The sequence below is a fragment of the Pleurodeles waltl genome, chromosome 4_1 (assembly GCF_031143425.1).
Source record: "Pleurodeles waltl isolate 20211129_DDA chromosome 4_1, aPleWal1.hap1.20221129, whole genome shotgun sequence".
In the NCBI taxonomy this organism is placed as follows: Eukaryota; Metazoa; Chordata; class Amphibia; order Caudata; family Salamandridae; genus Pleurodeles; species Pleurodeles waltl.
In genome coordinates, this window is record NC_090442.1 from 388,993,856 (window position 1) to 389,015,489 (window position 21,634).

The 21,634-nt window shown below is 42.3% G+C and overlaps 1 protein-coding gene across 2 annotated transcripts in view; it reads left to right on the forward strand.

Moving 5' to 3' along the window:
* The window catches only part of IRAG2 (inositol 1,4,5-triphosphate receptor associated 2), an 871,311-nt gene that overhangs the window by 218,910 nt on the left and 630,767 nt on the right, over nt 1-21,634 (forward strand). For both annotated transcript variants that reach the window (XM_069228582.1, XM_069228581.1), the window contains exons 5-7: nt 14,283-14,359; nt 14,444-14,522; nt 14,609-14,767. In XM_069228582.1, coding sequence (XP_069084683.1) covers nt 14,283-14,359; nt 14,444-14,522; nt 14,609-14,767 — 315 coding nt within the window. The remainder of the gene's footprint in view (nt 1-14,282; nt 14,360-14,443; nt 14,523-14,608; nt 14,768-21,634) is intronic.

Here is a 21,634-nt window from a genome sequence, read left to right on the forward strand (position 1 = left end):
TTTCATGCAGGACAATGCTCCATCACACGCGTCCAAGTACTCCACAGCGTGGCTGGCAAGAAAGGGTATAAAAGAAGGAAATCTAATGACATGGCCTCCTTGTTCACCTGATCTGAACCCCATTGAGAACCTGTGGTCCATCATCAAATGTGAGATTTACAAGGAGGGAAAACAGTACACCTCTCTGAACAGTGTCTGGGAGGCTGTGGTTGCTGCTGCACGCAATGTTGATGGTGAACAGATCAAAACACTGACAGAATCCATGGATGGCAGGCTTTTGAGTGTCCTTGCAAAGAAAGGTGGCTATATTCGTCACTGATTTGTTTTTGTTTTGTTTTTGAATGTCAGAAATGTATATTTGTGAATGTTGAGATGTTATATTGGTTTCACTGGTAATAATAAATAATTGAAATGGGTATATATTTTTTTTTGTTAAGTTGCCTAATAATTATGCACAGTAATAGTCACCTGCACACACAGATATCCCCCTAACATAGCTAAAACTAAAAACAAACTAAAAACTACTTCCAAAAATATTCAGCTTTGATATTAATGAGTTTTTTGGGTTCATTGAGAACATGGTTGTTGTTCAATAATAAAATTAATCCTCAAAAATACAACTTGCCTAATAATTCTGCACTCCCTGTATATCAAGGGCTTGAAGGTTAAGGATAACAGTGTGAGATATAGGGGTCTAACAGACAGACATGGCAGGCTCTTAGAAAGTTTTTAGGGCAGTGGATGCGGCCTAAGGGCCAGAGCTGCAGACCATGGAGCTGGGGAACCGGGTTTATCTCTTGAAGTTGGCTCAACATCCTGTGATTCTGGGCAGATCTCCCAATGACTAAACAAATGTGACCTTGTGTAAAGTAACTGATTATCATGTAAAGCACCCCGATACCTTTGGATTGAGTTGGCACTTTATAAAACTGCAAAAAAAAAAAGAAAAAAGGTCAAGTACCCATAGCCGAACAGTAACAGAAGCTGACACACCAACATCAAACATAGAGGCACACATACATTCCCACACAAATAGCCACAACAGGCACAGAGAGGGAGACGAGCTGGCAGAATATGGGATATGTGAAAACATGCATATCGTTTTTTGTTTTATCACTAGGTTCTTTCTGATGAGACAAAGTTCGAATTAGAGGAAATGTCTGTGACAATGTCTAGCCAGTCCTTGGGCTCAACGAATTACAATTTTCTTGGGATTTCACAAACTGAAAAAAATAGAACATTCTACTCTTACCATAATGTACACCGCCTTGGTGTTTATCATTGGTGTTTGACTTTTTTTCTTCCTGCTCTCACACAATGCTATTTAACATTAAAAATAGCAGTCACTGCAATTATTTTAACATGTTCAGTTCTCTGTATTGTCTGTATTTCACTTGCAGACACAGTTGCTTTCACACAGTAAAACACTCATATGAGAGAGGTGTGTAATGCACAAAGCTTTCAAAAAGATATTTTGCTATCAGTCAGCCGGAGTATGATAGTAGTGAAGAGGGCTGTTGGTCTACTGAGAGTCTTCTCTCATGTAAATGGAAAGACGCAAAGTCTCAGACAGCTGCAGTGAAGCGGCAGCTTGCAATGGCAATTTTCTGTCTGGAACTCTCCCTTTAACATATTGGAGGCAGAGGGATGTTATTATAAAACAGCTGGTGTTCTGAGAAACCTGCCCTAATGTAAGAACACATGTTTCTCGTGAAGTGACAAAGATTGCGGGGTTCTACTTTGTACTGACAACATATTGGAGACAGCCTTGAGCAAAGCACAGAACGAGAATGTCAGAGTAAAATGAGTGAAAACAGTTTCTGTGCTAAAAGCGCATGAGATAAAGGAAAATAAAACCTCACTGCAGAAGAGTGCCTCTGCTCAGAAAATAAAATGAATTACTATGCTAAAGGGCACAAGCTTCAAGCCTATGGCTAAAATAACGTGCCTATTAAAAGCTGCTAAGATAACCTCACAACAATATATTTCTACCCAAACTAACCCTTTTTAGCAACCTATGCCATGCAGTGCGCATGTGGCCCTTTGACAGTTCATAGGTCACTGAGCTATATTAGTATTGTAATTTGTGAACTGCAAGTAACAAAAGGATGTCTATGACAAACACAATAACTAATTGTGCCATCCACCAGGAGCGGCTCCTCCATTATTGCAGAGGAGCGTTGCCCCACTAATAAGTGCCTCAGAGATGAAAAATAAAATGATAAAGTTTATTTATAACTATTTTAATTTCCACCATCTGGTCCTGAACAGAGGGGGGGGACAACTGCTGCTGAGTGGCACCAGTGCAGTTATGTTTAAAGTGTGCATGTCCCTTTGGCCGGCTGTCTTGCGACGGCCAGCCAGACATGCACATTTTAAACCTTTCTAACCCAGCTGTCTAGGGCAGCTGGTTTACAGAAAGCACAGGCCTCAAGTGCTCTTAAGAGCACTGAGACCACTCCCTCCAATCCCGGTGCTTCTCTCATGCTGGTTAACAGCGCCAGGATTGGTTAGGCGAGAGAAGACCTCAACGGGGTTAGGACATTGTTCGGCAAGCCATGAAGGTGTGTTTTTTTCAAATATTTGTTTTATTTTACTACCCCCCTCCATTTGTCCGCCCCACCACTCTCCTTACATGCCAGCCGCCACAGCCATCCACATAAAATACAGTTCTGTGATTTGCATGGTACACGTTACTTTCAGCAGGCATATTAACTCTTTGCTACCCTATGATGAGTCAAAAGTGGCACTAGGCAAACTCTGATCCCTCCCCAGGAGGAACATTAATCACCAGAGTTACCTTCAAATTTTTACTGTAGCCTGAAAACTGCTGGACACACAAGGAACACTGCATCCGGCGCTCGTAAACACATACATTATTTCTACACATAGTGCCCCCAGAGTTCAACACGAGATGCGGTTGCACGACCTGCAAGCTGGCCCCTTTCTGTAGCACAACAGCAAAATCCTTTGTACAGAAACAAGTTTTATTTTTATTTTATTAGCACCACTTGGCCATGAGGCGAAGCAGAAACTATATTAGCGTGTGAGCTATGAATGCATCTCTTGCCTCGCTCCACACCGCTTGCCCACTACAAAGCAATTCTGCCTGACAATCCCCTATTTTAAGTGGAGCCTATGATTGACTCTTGCCTTACTCGAGGCAAAGCTGGATTATTAAGTGCAATCCTCTCTGAATGCCACTCTGACAACTCTCTAGAACAAGAGAGCTCCCAAAGTGAGATTTGGGAAAAATGTTTCAAAACGCAAGGTTTGCAATGCCTTCATCGGAGAAAGAAACCGAAGAATGGCACTAATCTAGGTTGAGAGTGAACAAGCAAAGCATAAAATAAAACAAATCTTCTCCATAGAATTATCAAAACATCACAATAAGAATAAGTGGCAGCACATAAAGCAACAATCATAACTGAATAACACACCAAAGGAATAGACATAAGGGAGAGCAAATACAAGTGGGTGTAGAGCAGGACAAAGAACCTTGGAGCATTGTGATACACCCCTTAATGAAATACATGCCTTTAATAAGCGTTGACTTTGCCAATAGGTCTGGCTATAAAGAAATGCTGGATGGTAAAAGCATGACAAGTAACTAGCATGGGAACAGATATGTTTTTGATTGGATACAAATAACTAGACTAATATTGATGCTGGTTAAAAGGTCAGGTGACCTGTCAAGCCAGACATATAAAATCCATGTAGGTTAATGATTTCCCTCTTCCAATCTGTGCTGCTATCAGAAAAACATAGCTTATTTAGTTATCTAAGACACTTTAATAGCATTCCAATGCCATGTGTGCCCTTGAAAGTTCAAGCAGAAGCAGCTGGATAAATAACAAAATGATCACATCTGCATTAAGACCAAGCACTTTTTTTGTGAAAAAACACAGCTTCTGCCCAATCAAAACATGTACTTTTGGCTCACAACATGTGAACTAGTAATGTTCACATAATTGTCCGCTGTGCTTAATTTGGGCCAGTTTGAGCCACCAGCACTTACTTTTCCTTATAAAACATTTCCAGAGAACAAGAAAGCATGGGCGGCTCCTCCATTAGGGTGGAGGAGCGTCTCTTTGCATCCCTTCCTCCCCCCCCCACCCCCCTTGCCAGCAGCAGCAGCTGCAAAACCTTTAAAAGAAAATGATGATAAACTTGTTTATTCTCTTTTTCTTTTAAAGCGGCGGGGCCACGGGGTGACTAGCAGTGAGGGGGGCATGCTCAGCACTCCCCCCTCAGAGTGCATGTGTGTTTGGCCGGCCGTCTCGGGCAGGCCAAACACACATGCGTAGTAGGCTCTCTCCAGCCCGGCAACACAGTTGCTAGACTGCAGAGAGCCTGCACAGGTCCAAGTCTGCCTGGGAGTGCCCTGGCTGGGATCTCCCAGCCAATCCTAACGCTGCTCTGAGCAGCATCAGGATTGGCTGCAGGGCAGGCTGGGAGCCTGTGCCTGCATTGACTGAGATGGAGGAGCAGAGCAATACGTGGGGTTAAGGTAAGTGTTTTTTTATTTTAATTTCTCTCCTGCCCCTCCCCCGCGCGCCGCCCCTCCCATTCTGCTTGCCATGAGCCGCTCCTGCAAGAGAGGGAAAAACCTAGTAAGGAGAAAGGAGGAGGTAGAGAAAGGAGGAAAAAACATCACAGGAGGAAATGGGGACCTGCAAGAGTGAGATAAAGGGACAGGGAGTGTCAGTTAAAGAAGCCTGGGGTGGATTAAAGAAGCCTGGGGTGGGTTCAGGACTATCCAGCCTTGGTTTTTGGTGCTTTGACATTTAATAGCGCCAGCCATGAGCTTCTGGACAGCACTTTGGGTACCAGCACTCACTGTTTTACAAATTAAACTCTGATTATCTCGCGACATGTGTTGTCATGCCAGACCATGAAAAGGAATCTACTGCCAGTGCTGCCTTTGTTCACCCAAAAGGGAGAGTCCACCATTTTGCCTTGAGATAATTACTGAGTAGCTTCTTTGATAGTAGCCACATGAGGTTTGTCCCATAGCTATCTACACCCACTAGTGTTTGCTTCTTTCCACAAACTCTCTCCCTTCTGTAGCATCACCCAAACGAAGCAGAGGAAAAAACAACTATAGTCTGAGCTAGTGATGCCAAACAGATGTGTTCCCTCTGCTGTACTACACTGTTCATGAAATTCGGTACCCCTGAAGTACAGCTGAAGTGTGGGAGCCTGATGATATCAGCAGGTTCCTTTTATCAACGTGGCTTATGAGACTTAATACGTAACTGTAGTGGGCATGCGATCACTACTTTGTCATGCATGGAATTGGCTTGTTTACAACTGTTGGTGTATGTGCAAATGCTCTCTGATGATTAGTGCAGGCACAATTTCTTTCTCTCCCTGGTATAGCGATAGCATATATCAGGGGAAAAACTTTGTGAATGCGGCCCTTGATCTATACTTTTCATAGCAACGAGATCAACTTAAGTTGCATTTCCCTGGACTCAATGACCGATAAATTTAGCATCTGGCACATTTCCAAATGTCAACTGTCCTTACAAAAATATGGTGAAGAAACACATAAGGGCTGTCCTATTAGGCAATTTTTCTTGGCACTTCTGGTCTGACTGAGGCTGTATATTGCTGTAATGGACTATGCAGAGCATGAACCAACAAACTGCCTTTTGGTCTCTTACGAAATGGTTGTCTTAGAGTGCTTTGTTTAAAGGTCACATGACACCCAGAGAGATGGAAGATAGGTGGTGATCTGGAGACTTCCTGTACTGTAGCACCCACAGTACCAACAATTCCTTCATGTGCAAAGACATTGGTGAGTCTGGATGGCACAACAGAATCAACCCACCTAGTAAGAGTGGTGAGAGGTGGTAAGACTGAATAAGCCTATGATGCAGGAGGTTTGTCTGAAGGATGGCTGTGACTGTAGTAAGACCTTAGAGAATCACCATCAGGAGTGTGTCCTCTTCTCATCTTCTCCGTCAGATGATTTGCAGCTTTAACTGGTCGAATGCATCTCGTAAATGAGGTCTGACCATTGTTTCAACTTTTCGTGCAGACTGTTTTGCAGATAATATACTACTCAGGATGACTGGACCCAGTCATTTAAACAGGAGTGAAGGATCTCTTCTGGTTTTAATATTGATGGTTAAGATTGTTGACTTTGCCTTTTTTGACGTCTGGATTGTCTGGGTGTCACATCACTTATTCTGCAGATATTTTCTCAAATGTGTGCACAGAGCTTGCGCAGACATTGGAGTGACACTTTTCTTGACTTATTTATTTTCCCCAGAAACATGAATATGTGCCTGAAGTACATAAATTGTACACTTTTTTTTATTTACATATATGTATGTGATTAGGGCAGTGTGCAACACTCTGCTTCTATGTTTTACAACTTGCTAACCTAATCCCATAGCATCTGTGATTGTCCCGGATTCAAAATACAACTAAATTACTCTCCCTTTTAATATTAATATTTGACTGTTAGAGCACCTGGCCTGGATTCGTAGGTGCACCAGGAGCTCGTCATTGGGCCACATCTCCTCTCGTTCTGTTAAACTGCAAACTTGGAACATCAAACATTCTGGGGAGTGCCCGTAAGGAGGAAGTGTAGCAGAGAAGGCTTGCCCACACGTGAGTACTGACCACCTTGTGTCTGCTGCTACCTCATCACGTGCCTAAGAGTTGGAGAGATGCAATGAGTAAACTAGCTGCCAAAAGGTGGCAGAGGGAGACCTTGCATCGATTCTTGCCATAGATGCAGTATTCTATACCAGCTTGTACAGATGTTGCAGATGCCACTAATGGTATACGGCATAGTGCAAGGTATAAATCGACTATCTCCTATTGGTTCACAGCGGGAAGAGGCTGAATATGCAATCCCTACAGAGATGAGAGAGAATGACAACTGCTAGATGGCTTGTGCTTGCTGCCAAGCAAGTCCCAGATGCTTCCTGGCCCACATGGGGATCTATTTGTGGAGAGAGTGACTGTAGTAAGGCCCAAGACAATCGGCATAACATAGACTGGCTTGTGAAGTGAGCTTTTCGTGCTATACTTCTTAATGCGTTTTTTTTTTCCTGAATGGTGTCTGGGACTGGCCTTAGCAGGCTGTTCAGGAAGACAATGAAGTTACATTGCCATGTGTGCATCCTCTCTTGTGTAACCGCCTTTTGTTGACCTGTTCATGGTTTTCTGCCTTGTGTCAGAGCATAAGCAGATGAAAGGCTAAAACGGTCTTCCATAGTGATAGTTTCATTTAAAAAACGTTCAACAATTTTCAAGCAGCGTATATAAATGGCAATTAAGCATCCTTCGCTGGAGGGGAGCGTTGGTCCTGGGATTGCAGGCTGAGGGTGGCGCAGATGAGAGCTCTTGCGGAATGTTGCTGAATGTTAGTGAAAGTCGCATCAAGCCTTCCTACGAGTTTATCTACCGGCCTGAGGAAATTGCAGCCCCTGGGGCGCAGAAATAAATAGCTACCATCCTATTTGTTCTAAGAAGGTACGTGGGATTGAGCAAAGCGGTCTAAAAATATCAATATGCCCCTTTTCATGCGTAGTTAGCCGAGCAAAGAGGGCTGGGGTTTGGTAACCAATGCAGAGAAATCGAGAATTACTGGTAATGCTGCAGTTTTTTCTGTTCTATTTGTTGACAAATATTCGTGACTGTCTTGTTTACTTTTATAGTAATTTCTATTCATATTGTGTTAAGTACAATAGATTTTTTGATTTTAATAAATGTAAAAATACATTCCTAGTGGGAATTCCTGGGAGTGTATTCTTGTTAGAGGGTTTGGGATATACTAACAGCCACCACTTCTGTGAGTCTCATAGAACTGACCTTTACCTAATATGCACCTTACTCATGCAGTGCTCAGTGAGTTGTGGAAGGCAATAGTCCCCCGCATCTCTTTTTCATGCTGATATATTGACTAATCCTTTGGAGCCAGTGGGCCTAGGGAACCATTCCTCAGGACCTACTCTGGAGAGAGTTTCTGTACATGTATGACTTTTTAAGTCTTTCCTCTTTGTAGCCAATGCCTGGGGTTCCTCATCGACTTTGAACCTATCATTACCCATCTTCTAAACTGAAATGACCAAAACACCATATTACGACTGTCCTGGAAGATGAGACCAACACTGCACAGGCCTTCCATTTCGTTTTCCCCAAACTTCACAATAACTGCAAGAGGCTTGTCTATCCTTAACAATGTCAAATAAAATGCAATCTGTGCACATAGCCTACTCATTGCTGTATCCTGCCCAACTTAGCTTCACTAACCAACATATTTGGAGATCACCAGACAGTTCACTTCTTTCACAAGCAACATGTAAAAGGTAAGCTATTGATGTGCTCATGCAACACATGAGAAAGCTCGGGAAAGCGTGGACAGTGACTGAACTTACCTGTGATATCTCATCTGTTCAGTGCCGCCCTAATAAACGTGTTCATTAGACCATTGCCTTAAGGTTTCCTACTAACTGTCACTAGGGAGGGACCCACCTATAAGTCTAACTTTTAAGCATGCAAACAATGCCAATTATTTTAACTGACAGAGGACAGGTGTTTGGCAGTCATAAATTAGAAGGCACAGCCACTCGTTGTCACATTTAAAAAAAAAAAAAAATAAGGAATGACCAGGTCATGATTCCATCCTGAGCAAAGGTAATGAGATGGAACTGATTTAAGAAATTAGCTTGAAGTTCTTTCAGACCCACTCTAGACTAAGCATGAAATGTAAGACAGAGTCTTAACTAAAAATCGGTTTGTTAATGGGAGTCAATGAAAAATAAGTCGGCAAAGAGTGATATCCGTCTGTTGTATGCCAGTGTTCTGGATACTTTGTAATTTGTCGCTGGTTTTCTTGTTGGCTCCAAGGTAGAGGCTATTGTATTAGTTGACCCTAGAAATTATCACAGCTTGAAAGACTTGTTTATGCAAATCTAGTGGAAATAAATGAGAAATCTTCCTTAACCGGAAGAATCAGATTAATATACGCTTGTTTACCTGAGAATGAAGTGTAAGAGCATCTGTGTGGAAACCCAGGATCTTTACTGTTGTACTTGGAGTTGTAGATGATCCCACATAGATTAGGACTCTTGGAGAACAATCAGTGTACACTTACAAGTTCTGAGTGCTGTATGGTCAAGCTGTCTCCTTTTCTTTCCCTTTAACTTGAGTGCATTGGTGTGGCCCACCAGCATTAGCATACGAGCGGCCACCATTGTGAACCTGCAGTGATGATTTGCTTAGCACTCCTAGCGCCACTGTGTGCTCCACTATTGTAATATAAAATTGTTGTGTTTGTACGACATGGTTGTGGGTTGAGTGGGGAGGACAATCCCACAACCAGTTTGGGAGGGCAATGTGGGTGGCAGACGTATAAGTTATTAACATGATATATGCTTGTGCATTATGCTTTTTCCACGTGCCTTCAAAGCCCCACATGAGGTTCCATAAATGTATGCTCCCTTACTACACAACATCACTAATGAATAGTGTAGATTCATATTTTGACTGTTGTCCTGCAATGTGCAGGGGCTTAATGAAGCACAAAAAGTTAAAGGGTCACAACATCCCTGAATTGACACAAAAACTGATGCAGCTTTCCTTCATGAGATACATTTGACCCCACATTGTAAAAAAAAAAAAAAAAAAAAAAAAACGGGACAAGCATACTGGGTTGTAGCTGCTTGTTCACCTCCTACAGCACTTACCACAAAGTCTGTGTTTTGAAAGAGTAGGGTTTTCCCATTTCCAATTTCAAAAATGGTCCAAGACCCCAGGGTAAGTAGTGGTATTTGATAGTCCAGGGGGAGCTAGAGGGACTATATCACATACATTAATTTGTAAAAAGATCAAATATTGGCAATTTTATTCTGATTCACATTTCACATACAGTGGAGCTCCACCCTCAGACTGTAAAATGGGATGCTGACTTTAATTCCATCCTGATTACTAATTTATATTCGTTGAGCAGGGCAGGGTGACGGCTGTCTTCTGCTTCTAAGGAGATACTCAATATAGTGGATCATGACCACTTGGTTAATGTTTGGCGGCGTAAGCAACCAGTGTCATCAAAATTCACATTTTACTCCGCTGCCCAGAGGATGCGTTTTGTATCGGCTTCTGTCTCGCTTCCAACTAACCCATATTCTCTTTGATCAGGTCCCAATTATTACTTGGTTGGGCTCCTAGTGTTTGGACATGCTATAATGCGTTTAAGCATAGATCATTGAGCGACAAAGTTTGCAGAGTTGTACTCTGTTTAGAGTTGTATTGTATGAGCCATGGGCCTCCTCTTTGTTCTGGGAGACTATAAAATTGTACTGACCTTGTGCAGATCATGTAGGTGATTCATTGACCAAGTTCAATAGGTAAGGAGCGGGGATTAACTGACATCCTGCATTTCTATGCACAGTGGTGGAGAAGAATTATGAAAGAAGCTCAGTTCCTGCAAACTATACAGATATCCTCCAACTAAGTATTCATAACACAAGCCCCCCAAAATATTACTTCTTGGTACACATTAAGTAGGTTCAGGCAATTGCAAGGCTCATCTGGGATTCACAGGTATGTTGATTCATCTTCTTTCAAGATACTTAGAAATACTAGGTGAGTGGTTTTTTTTGGGAGGGGGACGGGTATCCTGCAACATGGCGGGATGCCCTTGCCAGATTAGCACTGTAAATTAAATGTTTTATACATTTAAGGGTTCTGAGACACAAGTTGCTTGTTGGCTGCCCCAATAAAAGGGAAATTGCGGCCACAGTTTTTAGGCAAAAGGTTAACTCGATTTTCTATAAAAAGGCGAGAGTTGAAAATAAAGTCTACAGTCTTGATTTATTGCATAGGGGGGTGAGGGGGGCACATGTTATGCAAATAGATGTGAACTGTTTCCAGGTTGCCAGTGACATTTTAAGTCAAAGTTATCATCAGCTCTGTTTTTAAGTCGATCCAGTTTTTTCTCATTGATTTACAAACATCAGCCACATGGTATTTTTAAGCTCTAGGACCTTATTAAAATATACGTAATAATAATGAGATGTGTTTTTCAATATTTCAGAATATTTAATTCTGATAAGTGAGGTAAGATTCATCATATGTATGATAGGTTTACCAAGATGCTGTTTCATGACAGGTGTACTCCTGATATGTGCATTTTCATATATATATATATATATATATATATATATATATATATATATATATGTGTTTATTTAGGTAGTTCTAGTTAGGACCATGTTTCCATAGAAAAAGCGTGTTTTGACTTCCCTATAGCTTTGACACCGTTTGACGAATCTTCATGAAATTTTCCAAAGAAAGGTGGCCTGGTGATTCTTGTTGCGCACAGAAAATTTTAGGGTGATCTGTTAAGCAGAGGCCGTGAAAAAGAGGGCTAAAAAACATGGCATTTCCCATGTTATTTCCCATAGGCCCTGTCAACACGTCTACAGTCCGAACCACTGGACGGAATTACACCAAATTTGGCAGTAAGATAGCTGCCGGTACACAGATTACGCTTTTTGTTGTTTGGTGATATTTAAGTGCAAATAAATTTGTATATCTCTGGTTGCAAATATTTTGCAAAATTCGCACATTTTCACGAATATGCAAGCAAAAAGAAGCATTGCAATTGGCTGATCGCAACCTGGCTAGAAAGTTGCGACCACCACTATAACTCACACCTTTACAATGCACAGTTTTCTTATCAATAATGTTATTGCAAATGTTGCTGTGATATCAAAGATGCCATACAAGACCTCATCAATGACCTAATATGTGGAGTAATTAGCTGTGCATGATAAAGGCGTGAGTTATAGTTACCTTAGGGCGCAATTTATAGTTACTTGAAATAACTATAACTGCAGAATTTCTCTGGTTTTATCCAAGTAAATTCAGGACCTAACTATAATGTCCCTGTAGCTTTTGTTTTTTTCAGTGAATTTATAAAACCTGCGCCGTAAGTTAATTATAACTCGCGCCCTCACCGTGCACAGTTTTCTTATTAATAAACTTATTGCAAATCTTGAAGTGATAATATCAAAGATGCCATTGAAGATGTCATCAATGACCTAATATGTGGAGTAATTAGCTGTGCATGGTAAAGGGGTGAGTTATAGTTACCTTAGGGCGCGTGTTCTAGTTACTTGAAATAACTATAACTGCTGAATTTCTATAGTTTTGTATGAGTAAATTCAGAACCTAACTATAACGTCCCTGTAACCTTAGGTTTTTTTTCCAGTGAATTTCTATTTTTTTTTTATGTAAAGTAATTTAAAATACTATACATTAATACATACACTGCCGGACACAGCCTTTGACCGTACACAGTGGGCATTGGCCACAGGGTCTATCTCTGTCAGTGGATCTGTGAGTGCATGTGTGAGTGTCTGAGTGGGACTGAAAGTGGATCTGTGAGTCTGATTGGGTGCATGAGCACCTGAGTGCATGTACGAGTGAATGAATGAGTCCATGAAGGTTTAAAAAAAAAAAAAAAAAATTGGCATATTCCCAAATGAGGATATTCGTGAATATGCTTGAATATTTCTGAAAAAAATCATATTAAACCCATAATTTGAACCTCAAGCACCCATATATCGCATCCCTGAGGTCAGGGTACCGCCACCCTGACCCCTTATGTCACTTTTAATTGTATTTTTCCGCCCCTCTTACAGTATCCTACTACTTAAAATGGCAGCTGCAACTTTTTGGTCAGATTACGGGCAGCCAATCACAGCATTCCTGATGTTGCGTGCATTCCCAAATTTGATGCAATAATCACAAAAACGTTGTGATGGATCCGCAAATGTATTTCCCCTTTAATGTCTCAAAACCTACTGAACAGATTTACACCAAATAAGCGACATCACAATCTGCATACCGAAAGCTAGCTGCCATATTTGGTGTAATTCCGTCCAGTGGTTGGGGCTGTAATAGTGTTCAAAGGTCCTATGGAAATTAACACAGGAAATGCATGCCCCCTCCCTTTTACTCGGCCCCTGCTTGACTGATCACCTCTGAACTTTCTGTACTCTACAAGAATCACCAGCACATTTTTTTCAGAAAGTTTTGTGAAGATTGGTCAAACGGTGCTAAAGATATAGGCAGGTCAAAAAACTCTTTTCCTCTGGAAACATTGTCCTTACTATAACTACCTACCGGCAACCGCCAGTAGGTAATACATATAGTTCTAAACCACTTTTGCCTTGTAAGAAGAGTAAATCAATCATGGCAAGCAGAATGTCAGGCTGGGTACACCCTCTTAACATTCTGGTCTTCACCACCTGAAAGTTCCTCTGCATTTAACTCTAGTCTTTGATGGAAATCACTGTCCACTTTTCAGAATCTCCGATAAACAAAACTGGAGTACTTTCTATACATTAAGAATTGCATAACCATATCTCATGGGCATGGCTATTGAATGTCCTATAATCCAGTTCTGTAGCAGTCTGCAAGGAGTGGGGAAGGATAAAAGACATTAAACAAAATTTACAGTTTCTATCTCTATTTCGATCCTTATAAAGTGTTTGTTTATCTTCTAATCCAGGGGCCTTTACCCTGTGGTCCTGGCACGCCTCCGGGTCCACAAAGGCTACTCGGGGGGTCTGCTCCTGCTTACAAAATTAAAAAAAATAAAAAGAATAATAAAGTATATAAATAAAGAAGCAAAATGTCAAATTGGACATTTTAAAACGTTGTGTAAACCTGCAGGAATTCACCATTGCAGATTAAAAATTAAGTTGATCTACTCAGATTTATTTATGGGAGCATTGCAAGCACTTCAAACAGAATGCAATGTGGACAGTGGGTGGCTCTAATTGATTATAGAAACTCCTACCTTCCCATTAAGAATAAAAAAAAAAAATTTTGTTTTTGTTTTTGTTTTTTTAAATATTTGTTTGCGAATAAAACATTTCATGATTTGTGTGGTGTTTTGCGGTTTGAATCATCAAAATTGCTTAGGTCGAGGTCCCTGGCTTCCAGTAATGACTCAGTAGGAGTCCCCAGATTCCAATATTTATTAAGTGGGTGGATCCCCTGGATTCCAGTAAGGAATAGGCAGGGGTCCTCAGAAGTCAAAAGTTTAAGAACCACTGTTATAATTCATTTGGGATCCACTAATCTCTCTTTAGCACTGTGGTTTTAGGCATGTATGCAAAATTCTCTTTGGTGTACAATTGTAAGATCTCTTAAAATGGCATGAATTGCCTGATATAACCTTGTATCTCTCGATGCATGGTACTTCATACTGTGTGGTCCAGGTAATTCATCTTGTCGTTCTGTAGGGGTGACACCACAACCAAAGAGGAGATTGTCCCAATAGAAGACTGTTTTTTTAAGATGCGAGGGAGCATGATAGCAGGTCAGTCTTGTATTTTGGTTTCAAATGTGAGGAACTGATATTGTCTGCACAACAGAAAATAAAACACTAGCAATTTTCTTTCAGCCAAGAGGCGATCTGGTGGGCTAAATACCACCTCTGGGAGCTTGGAGGCCCTTGGTGGAGACGTGTCCAGAGGAGATTTGTAAGTGCTGCGATTACCACATCTTCCTGAACAATTGCTGATTTTAATCACAAATGTCTCATAGACATTTATTCTACTCCTTTCAGGGAGACCTCTGATTTGATAACGTGTGTGGCAGATCTTCAGTTAAATAATCAAAAATTGGAAGTGCAACATGGAAAGCTCAAATTGGCTCTGGAAGGTGCCGAAGAAGCCAACAATCGACTGATGGAAGAAAATGAGTTATTGCGCAATCAAATGAAAAAGTAAGAAATCACAATTCCTACATACAGTGCTTTGTAAAATTTCTATTTACTAGAATGCTTTAATTTGAATTATGGCGAAAGTGAACTGTGCATCTTAGTACGATTAACTGTAAAATCAAAGAATTGAAAGGGAAAAAAACCTACATTTAAAGATCACACCAATACGAACAAGTTCACTGTCTTAACGAGGAGCAGGTTTTCTTCAGGGCTACACCATTTTGAAAAAAGCCTCTAATAGGATATCTTCCTTGATGTAAACAAATTAAGCTAAATGAGTTGGCACTTATGCAGGTTCCCTCTGGCTGTTGGGACATCTTCAATGGCCTCAAAAACCATAATGTCTGCATCATCCTTTGAACATTAAATATCACCTAAATTAGGCTTTTACTTTAAAAATTGTCCGACAAAAATATTTTAATCCTTCTGATCACTGTCCGCCCTCCATAATCTGTCAGAAAAGTCACATAGAAAGTAGTGTTAACATACAGGGTTGTTCGTTGGAAAGAGAATAGTCGGAGAGTGTTTGCAAAGAAAGATAAATCGCCCCAGGCGTCTGCAATTCTACTAGTGTTTAATTTGTTTATAAAAATTGGAGGGTCCCAAACTTTTTCTTAGGAGCTTGTGGTGGCAAAGACAAGCTCCATGGTAGCCGAATGCCGCCACTGCCTAGTCTTTAATCCATTTAATGCCTTTTTCTTCCACCGTCTTGCGCTTCCTTCTAATTTTTATCACATACTCTTGTAGGTTATTCGTTCATCCCTGTGTTTGCTAGTTTTCCTCAATGTATTCCCCCATCATTTCTCCCTTCGACTTTTTGTTGCTCCAGGGTAAAGTCAAAGGAAAATTAAGCTTGACCGCAAAAACGAGCATTTGCAAAGCCAATTGGTGTCACCTCTGGAAAGTTTTATTACTTTTGTCACTTTTTTTTTTTTGGAGTGTTGCACAGAGTTTGGCTGCTGTGCACCATGGTTGAATGGTTAAAAAAAATGCTATGACATGGCCAGCATTCACTGCACCACGGTGCTTTTTAGGGTTGAGCGCTCAAGCGCTCTGGCCTATTGTAATCTCTCTCGGGTTTTTTAACCATGCCCCCTATTGCTATTCATTCGTTATTTTGCTCGTCTTAAATGCTTCATTTTTATTGGTGCATTTTGTGAAATGTCCCTTCTTTGTGTACTGAGTCCCCTCTCTAGGCATTTTAATTAAGTGAACATATTTGTTGGCCATCACACTACGTCACGCTTCCTCCTGTTACAGCGTGGTATGGCCTCTCCTCCTCCTCCTCCTGTTTCGGTTAGCCTTTCATCCGAGCCACAATCCTTTCTAGAGATTCACGCAGGGAACCAATAACTCTTGCACTCACTGTTGCGGTGGCGCTCTGAATCGGCTTGCTTCTGTCAACTGTTTTACTTTTTTTAATTGAGCTTTTTTGCCTGCTGCTTTTCCCTGCGAGGGACCATTTCAGCATCTCATCGCCAGTATTGTATTGTAGCATTTCTTATTTCGCTGTTTGTAACACTTAATTGTGCTCTCAAGGTGCTTTGTAGAGGTTTTCCATTTCAGTCTCGGCGGCTCTGTGTTCTCGCGCTGTACATTCTGGTACTTGTAGGATTCCAATTTCCATTAGAAGTTTGTGCATCGAAGTCCTGCCATGGACATTTCTATTGATTTGAAAAAGAGGATTGGCAGCATGTGTTGTGGTTATTCCTAAACCCTACTTAGATCTGCCTTCCTGGACTTTGGTAGGACATCCTGATGCAAAGAGGGTTGGATTCAGATGTGAGCTTTGCGGCAGAGATGCTTGTATCATTCATGACTTATTTCCGGTTGGTTAATAACTACCTTCTCCCCACTTTGTGTGTAATGTAATTTTCGTCCCAGAATTAAACAGAATTTGTTGTCAGTAACGTCACTGCTCCGCGTCCCCTGCACCAATAGCTCACTCACTGGTGTAAAATCCAGTGAATACCTCGCTCACCGCGGGCCCTCCGCTGAGTGATTCATTCAGCAGCACAAGGGTGTCTGGGTATGTCCATGTCTTAGGTATTTTCCTGGTGTGTCGAGTGAAGTAGGGACGCTCTCTGAGGTGTCTGTCAGAGGTTTGTTTGACACTGACGCGAGTGTCAATGTCCCTGGAAACTCCTTAACGCCCTGGCAGACGCCTCTCCGCCCAATTAGAGAGCAGCGGTACTTTTCAGCTGGGGCTTTTCAGACCTTGTTCTAAAAACCTATATTTATTTATGGTGGAAAGAGCGAGGGAGTCGTTCTGGGTGGAGTTGCGTGGTATTTTTGGAATGGGAGGGCTGACTGGCACGGAAGAAGAAGGGATTTGTTTAATTTCCGTGAGCATGGACACGTTGTATACATTTATATGGGCAGATCCTCTGCTGCCCTTTGGCAGTGGGCCCAAAGACCCTTTGTTAGGAAAAGTTACCTCTCTTCTAATTAAGTTAATGGGGACAGTGTTCCCTTTGAATGCAAAATCACTCTTGTAAAGTTGACAAATGGCTATCCTTGATAGCTGAGCAGACCTAGCCCGAAGACTTGAAACTACAAGCCCCAGACTGCAGCTTGCTAATAAACAGGCAGCAGCTAGAGCCAGTGAGAAAGTCAAATTGCAGGGGCCACTTCTTTGGGCATCACGGTGTCTGTGGGTGGACTGGTGAGCTCACTTCTCTGGGGGCCTCTGCAGTTTCTCATTACCAGTGCTGACAAAGCGCTTGTTTATAGACATCCCTGTAACATTAAGTATTTGCCTTCTCAGTGCAGAATACTCAAGCTCACTCTGCTCCTTTTTTTTTTTTTTTTTTTTAATTTTTTTTCTTTAATGGTCAAACTACCTAATGCAGTTTCGAGACCATCGATTTATACCATACTCAGGCCTGACTCCTCCATTAGTGCGGAGGAGTGTCGCTCCCCACCAGCAGCAGCAAAACCTTTTACCAAAACACACTAATAAACTGTTATAGTTTTTTGGTAAAAGGGGTGGGGCCACAGGCTTGACGAGCACTGAGTGGGAGGGCACAGCACTCCGCCTCACTGCGCATGTGTGTTTGGCCGGCCAGCTTGGGCTGGGAACCTGTGTCTACAGCCTGCATTAGAGGAGCAGCACAGTGGTGATGGCGACAGCTGTAAAGGTAAGTTTATTTATTTTATTTAAATTAATTTCATTTCCGCCCCCCCTCCCGTGCCGCCCTGCCCCCAGTTAGCACTGCGAGCTGCTCCTTACTATACTGGGCGTTTTTGCCCACCCACATTTTTAGATAAAGTATTTCTTCCGTTTCAGCCCTTATTTCCCTTCCTAAACGTTGAAGACATTTCAGCGTTGTTGACATGACAATATCCAGATGCATGTGATAAATAGCTCATGCCAGAAGGTGTGCCTCCCTTGCTTTCCAGGTGCCAACCCGGAAGGGTGCTTAAACAGCAGACAAACCTTTCAGGCTGGTCCTTTTGGGAGTGACCCACGCTAATGTGCTGTTAGTAATTGCAAGGCAAGTTTAAGGGGTTTGCTACATTGAGTATGGAAGAAAATGTCAAACATTTCAGTGAGCTAATGAAAACACCATTAGTAATGCACTGAAATGGAGGCCGCAGCTCCAAGCAAACACTGTAGGCATGAGCCACGGTGGTGGAAGTCGTATTTGTATAGCGCTTCCCAAACCCCTGCAAGGCCTACAGCGCTTTCCATTAGAACTGGGGGTGGACGTCTGCTTCTTAATCTAAGACCATCGTCCCCTTTTCATTTTCACCATCAAGGTCCTCATTAAGACTCTCAGATTTACCAATATTAGGAGGTTGTGGTGGCTCCTGGTTGCTTGTTGAAGTATGACTACATTTTAACTCTTGTTGCACTCAGAACTGGGAATAATGGTGCAAATTGGTAATTTTGCGCACATTTCCCCACATTTTTCACCCATTCTCAAGAGCTTTTTTCTGATAAATTCTGAGAGCTTTTGACTAACGAAATGAGTGTGGGGAAACCCCAGAAGTGCCTGTTTTCTCACATAATTTGTAATCCCAATTCGGACGCGAACTCCCTTTTATAGATTAATCAGGACTGTTGAGAAACTTGAAATGCGGACCTTTAACAGTTCTGCGGATATTAGAACATCTTAGCACTACACCCGTTGCAGAACATTTTTATCTATTTGCAGCTGTGACCAGGCGTCTACAAATATATGTAAACCATGAAGGTGTTGGTTGAAATGGCTGCAAAAGTATCAACCACAAGCAGTCACCTTAACCCCTTATCATAGTCCATGGTTTTCCTCCCACTGTGGCACTTCAGACAGAGATTGGCCATGTGTAGGTCAGCCATGGTCTTGCTTTAGTAGCAACAGTTCAGCTTGAATTGCCTGCCCAGCCCCCCTCTGGCAGAGAACACGGGAACGCTAGGCTGGGTTTGGCCTAGCTGGGACTTATCAGTGAGGTATAGGTTCCAGTGGCACAGCAGCATGGGACCCAGGATTGGGCATATCTAGCTGCTTGAGTCTGAAACTGGTCTGGGGTTGCAAGGCTTCTTCACAGGCTCCAGTAGCAGGGCTAGCTCTCAAGTTACATATACCTTCTAGGCCCATGCTTCACACCCTAGAGTTGTACCTTAAGTAACACAGAATAAACACAGTTTTGCTTTACATAGCAGAGCTATTTCTAAGTTTACACAGATCTTGTAGGTGATGGCTTTAGTCAGCAGAGCTGTCTCTCAGGTTACACAGTATCTACTTTCTAAGGCCTTTTGTTTCCAGATCATCTTCAGACATCCAGGCTATCTCACACAGCAGATCCATCCCTTATGTTGCACAGCTCCTATTAAAATTGACAAATTAAGCACAGCATGGATCACACAGGATGTCTGAAAGCAGACTGTGTTACATGTCCGTTTTCCACTCTGGCCTTGCCTGTCCTGTGAAGGATACTTCCCCAAGGAACTTCAGTACTCAGAGTTCACTTGGGTTATTTTGTTTTCTTGTATTGGTTTGAAATATTCAGCACATTTGATTTATGCACAGTACATTAACGGCAGTTTCTTTATGCACAGTCTCACTCACCAGTTCTCAGTTTGTATTAATCAGTTTTTTAGGGTTGACCGCGCAAGGGCGCCCATGTCACTCCATCATTCGTTGGTTCGTGGGCTTGCCTTTTAAAATTTGCTTGCTTTGGTTTGTAAATGGCAAGCATATGTCATGCCTTTTCTGAAGTTTAGCCCTCCTCGGGCGCACTGGCTAACTACTGAAAACATACGAGGCTCCATGTTTTCTGCATGGTTTCTTGACTACTTTTTCTTTCTATTTCTTACGCAGCACGATCCCGCTGGGCAGTAATCAAGCGATTTGCATGGCTACCAGTTTAATTCTGTTGTTTATCCTAATGCTCCTTGGCAAATTCAAGGTTTTACACAGCACAATCGTGCTAGTTTTCTTTTTTTTATTTATTTATTTATTTGTAATCCCCCCCCCCCCCCCCCTTCTGCGTCCCCATTGCCGCCCCGTCCCTATCCCAACCCCGCCCACCTCTACATTTGTTTCAAGGTACTAAAGTTCTGCAGGCAGAGGAGCCTTAGGAGTTTACAACGCCAATAGCTCTAACTCGAGCAAATGTGAGACCCGTTACATTGAAAATGCTTGTTTAATTTGCCTTCAAACACGCTGCACAACATCCTTGCTCTTCTATAACATGCTGGGTATAACTGATTTTTCTGACGATTTTTAACCTGCCTGTACTTAAAAATACATCACAGGCTAGTTTAAAAAAAAAAAAAAAACGGACAGATGATCACAACCGTTGCAGTTCACGGCATGCGCGTGTAATGTAGACGCACTACAGCTAAGAAAAAAATACTTTAACTTTTCAATCACAAAATGCCCAGAAAACTCCATACCAGAAATGGAGAAAGCTATCGGCGGAGCCCTGATATACCATAAGCAGTGTGGATAAAACTCTGCAGAGAGCCCATACCTCAAAAGGCCACCCGAAGTGCGCGCAGGGAGAGATGAGCAGGTCCATGGCCAGGCTCTTCCACTCCCCACAACAGATTCAGAAAGCCTGGAGCTTCGATCCTCTCGGGGTAAAAAGGATACAAAAAGATACCCGGGCAGTGTCCTACCAGGGGTGGCAAGGATACACACAATGCCCTCCAATAACTGGGCCCTGCCTGGGTGTCAGACTATACGTATACACCGTATTTGGGATAGTAGCACTTTTATATTGCAGCTTGCCATTAGTATGGCTTTGAAATTGCACGAAGGTACTGATCACAAATGCTACAAAGGTTTTGTCGCAGACGAGTTTGCTTGGGGTTGTCTGGTCCACGTAGACTAGAGTGCTGTGTGGCACGGTATCCGTTGACTGATACTTACCCCCAGACAGTGCCTAATGTGAGCCCGTGGCTTTTGGTGCTCGCCACTGGCATTTAATTTCAAAACCGGCACTTATGAGAGTCTACCGCATGGTGGCACTGTTTGCAATTTAGAGATGAACACACCAGCTATTGTAATTTAATATGCGTTCAACATGAATAATACCGGTCACCCAAGCCATTCTTGTAGCTTTGGGGGCATGGAACAGTCTGAATTGTCACACTTGTAGGAGTGTGAGGTTTATTAGTTCTTTTGGAATTGTCATTGGCATCACTGGCAAGGCAGTGGGCTGTGCACTCACCAGGGACCTCCTGACAAAGGCCCTGCCACTTAATTTGTTTTTTTCTTCAAATTAAGCACTGCCCATAGGATCATCTAACTTTCTGTTCAATAGAACGCCGGTCACCGGCGAAGACATGTCAGAGAATGAGGGCAGAAGGACTGGCGTATTATTCACACACAGGGCATAACGGAGTCCCACATTCCTAAAGCCTCTGTGCGGTTGGGA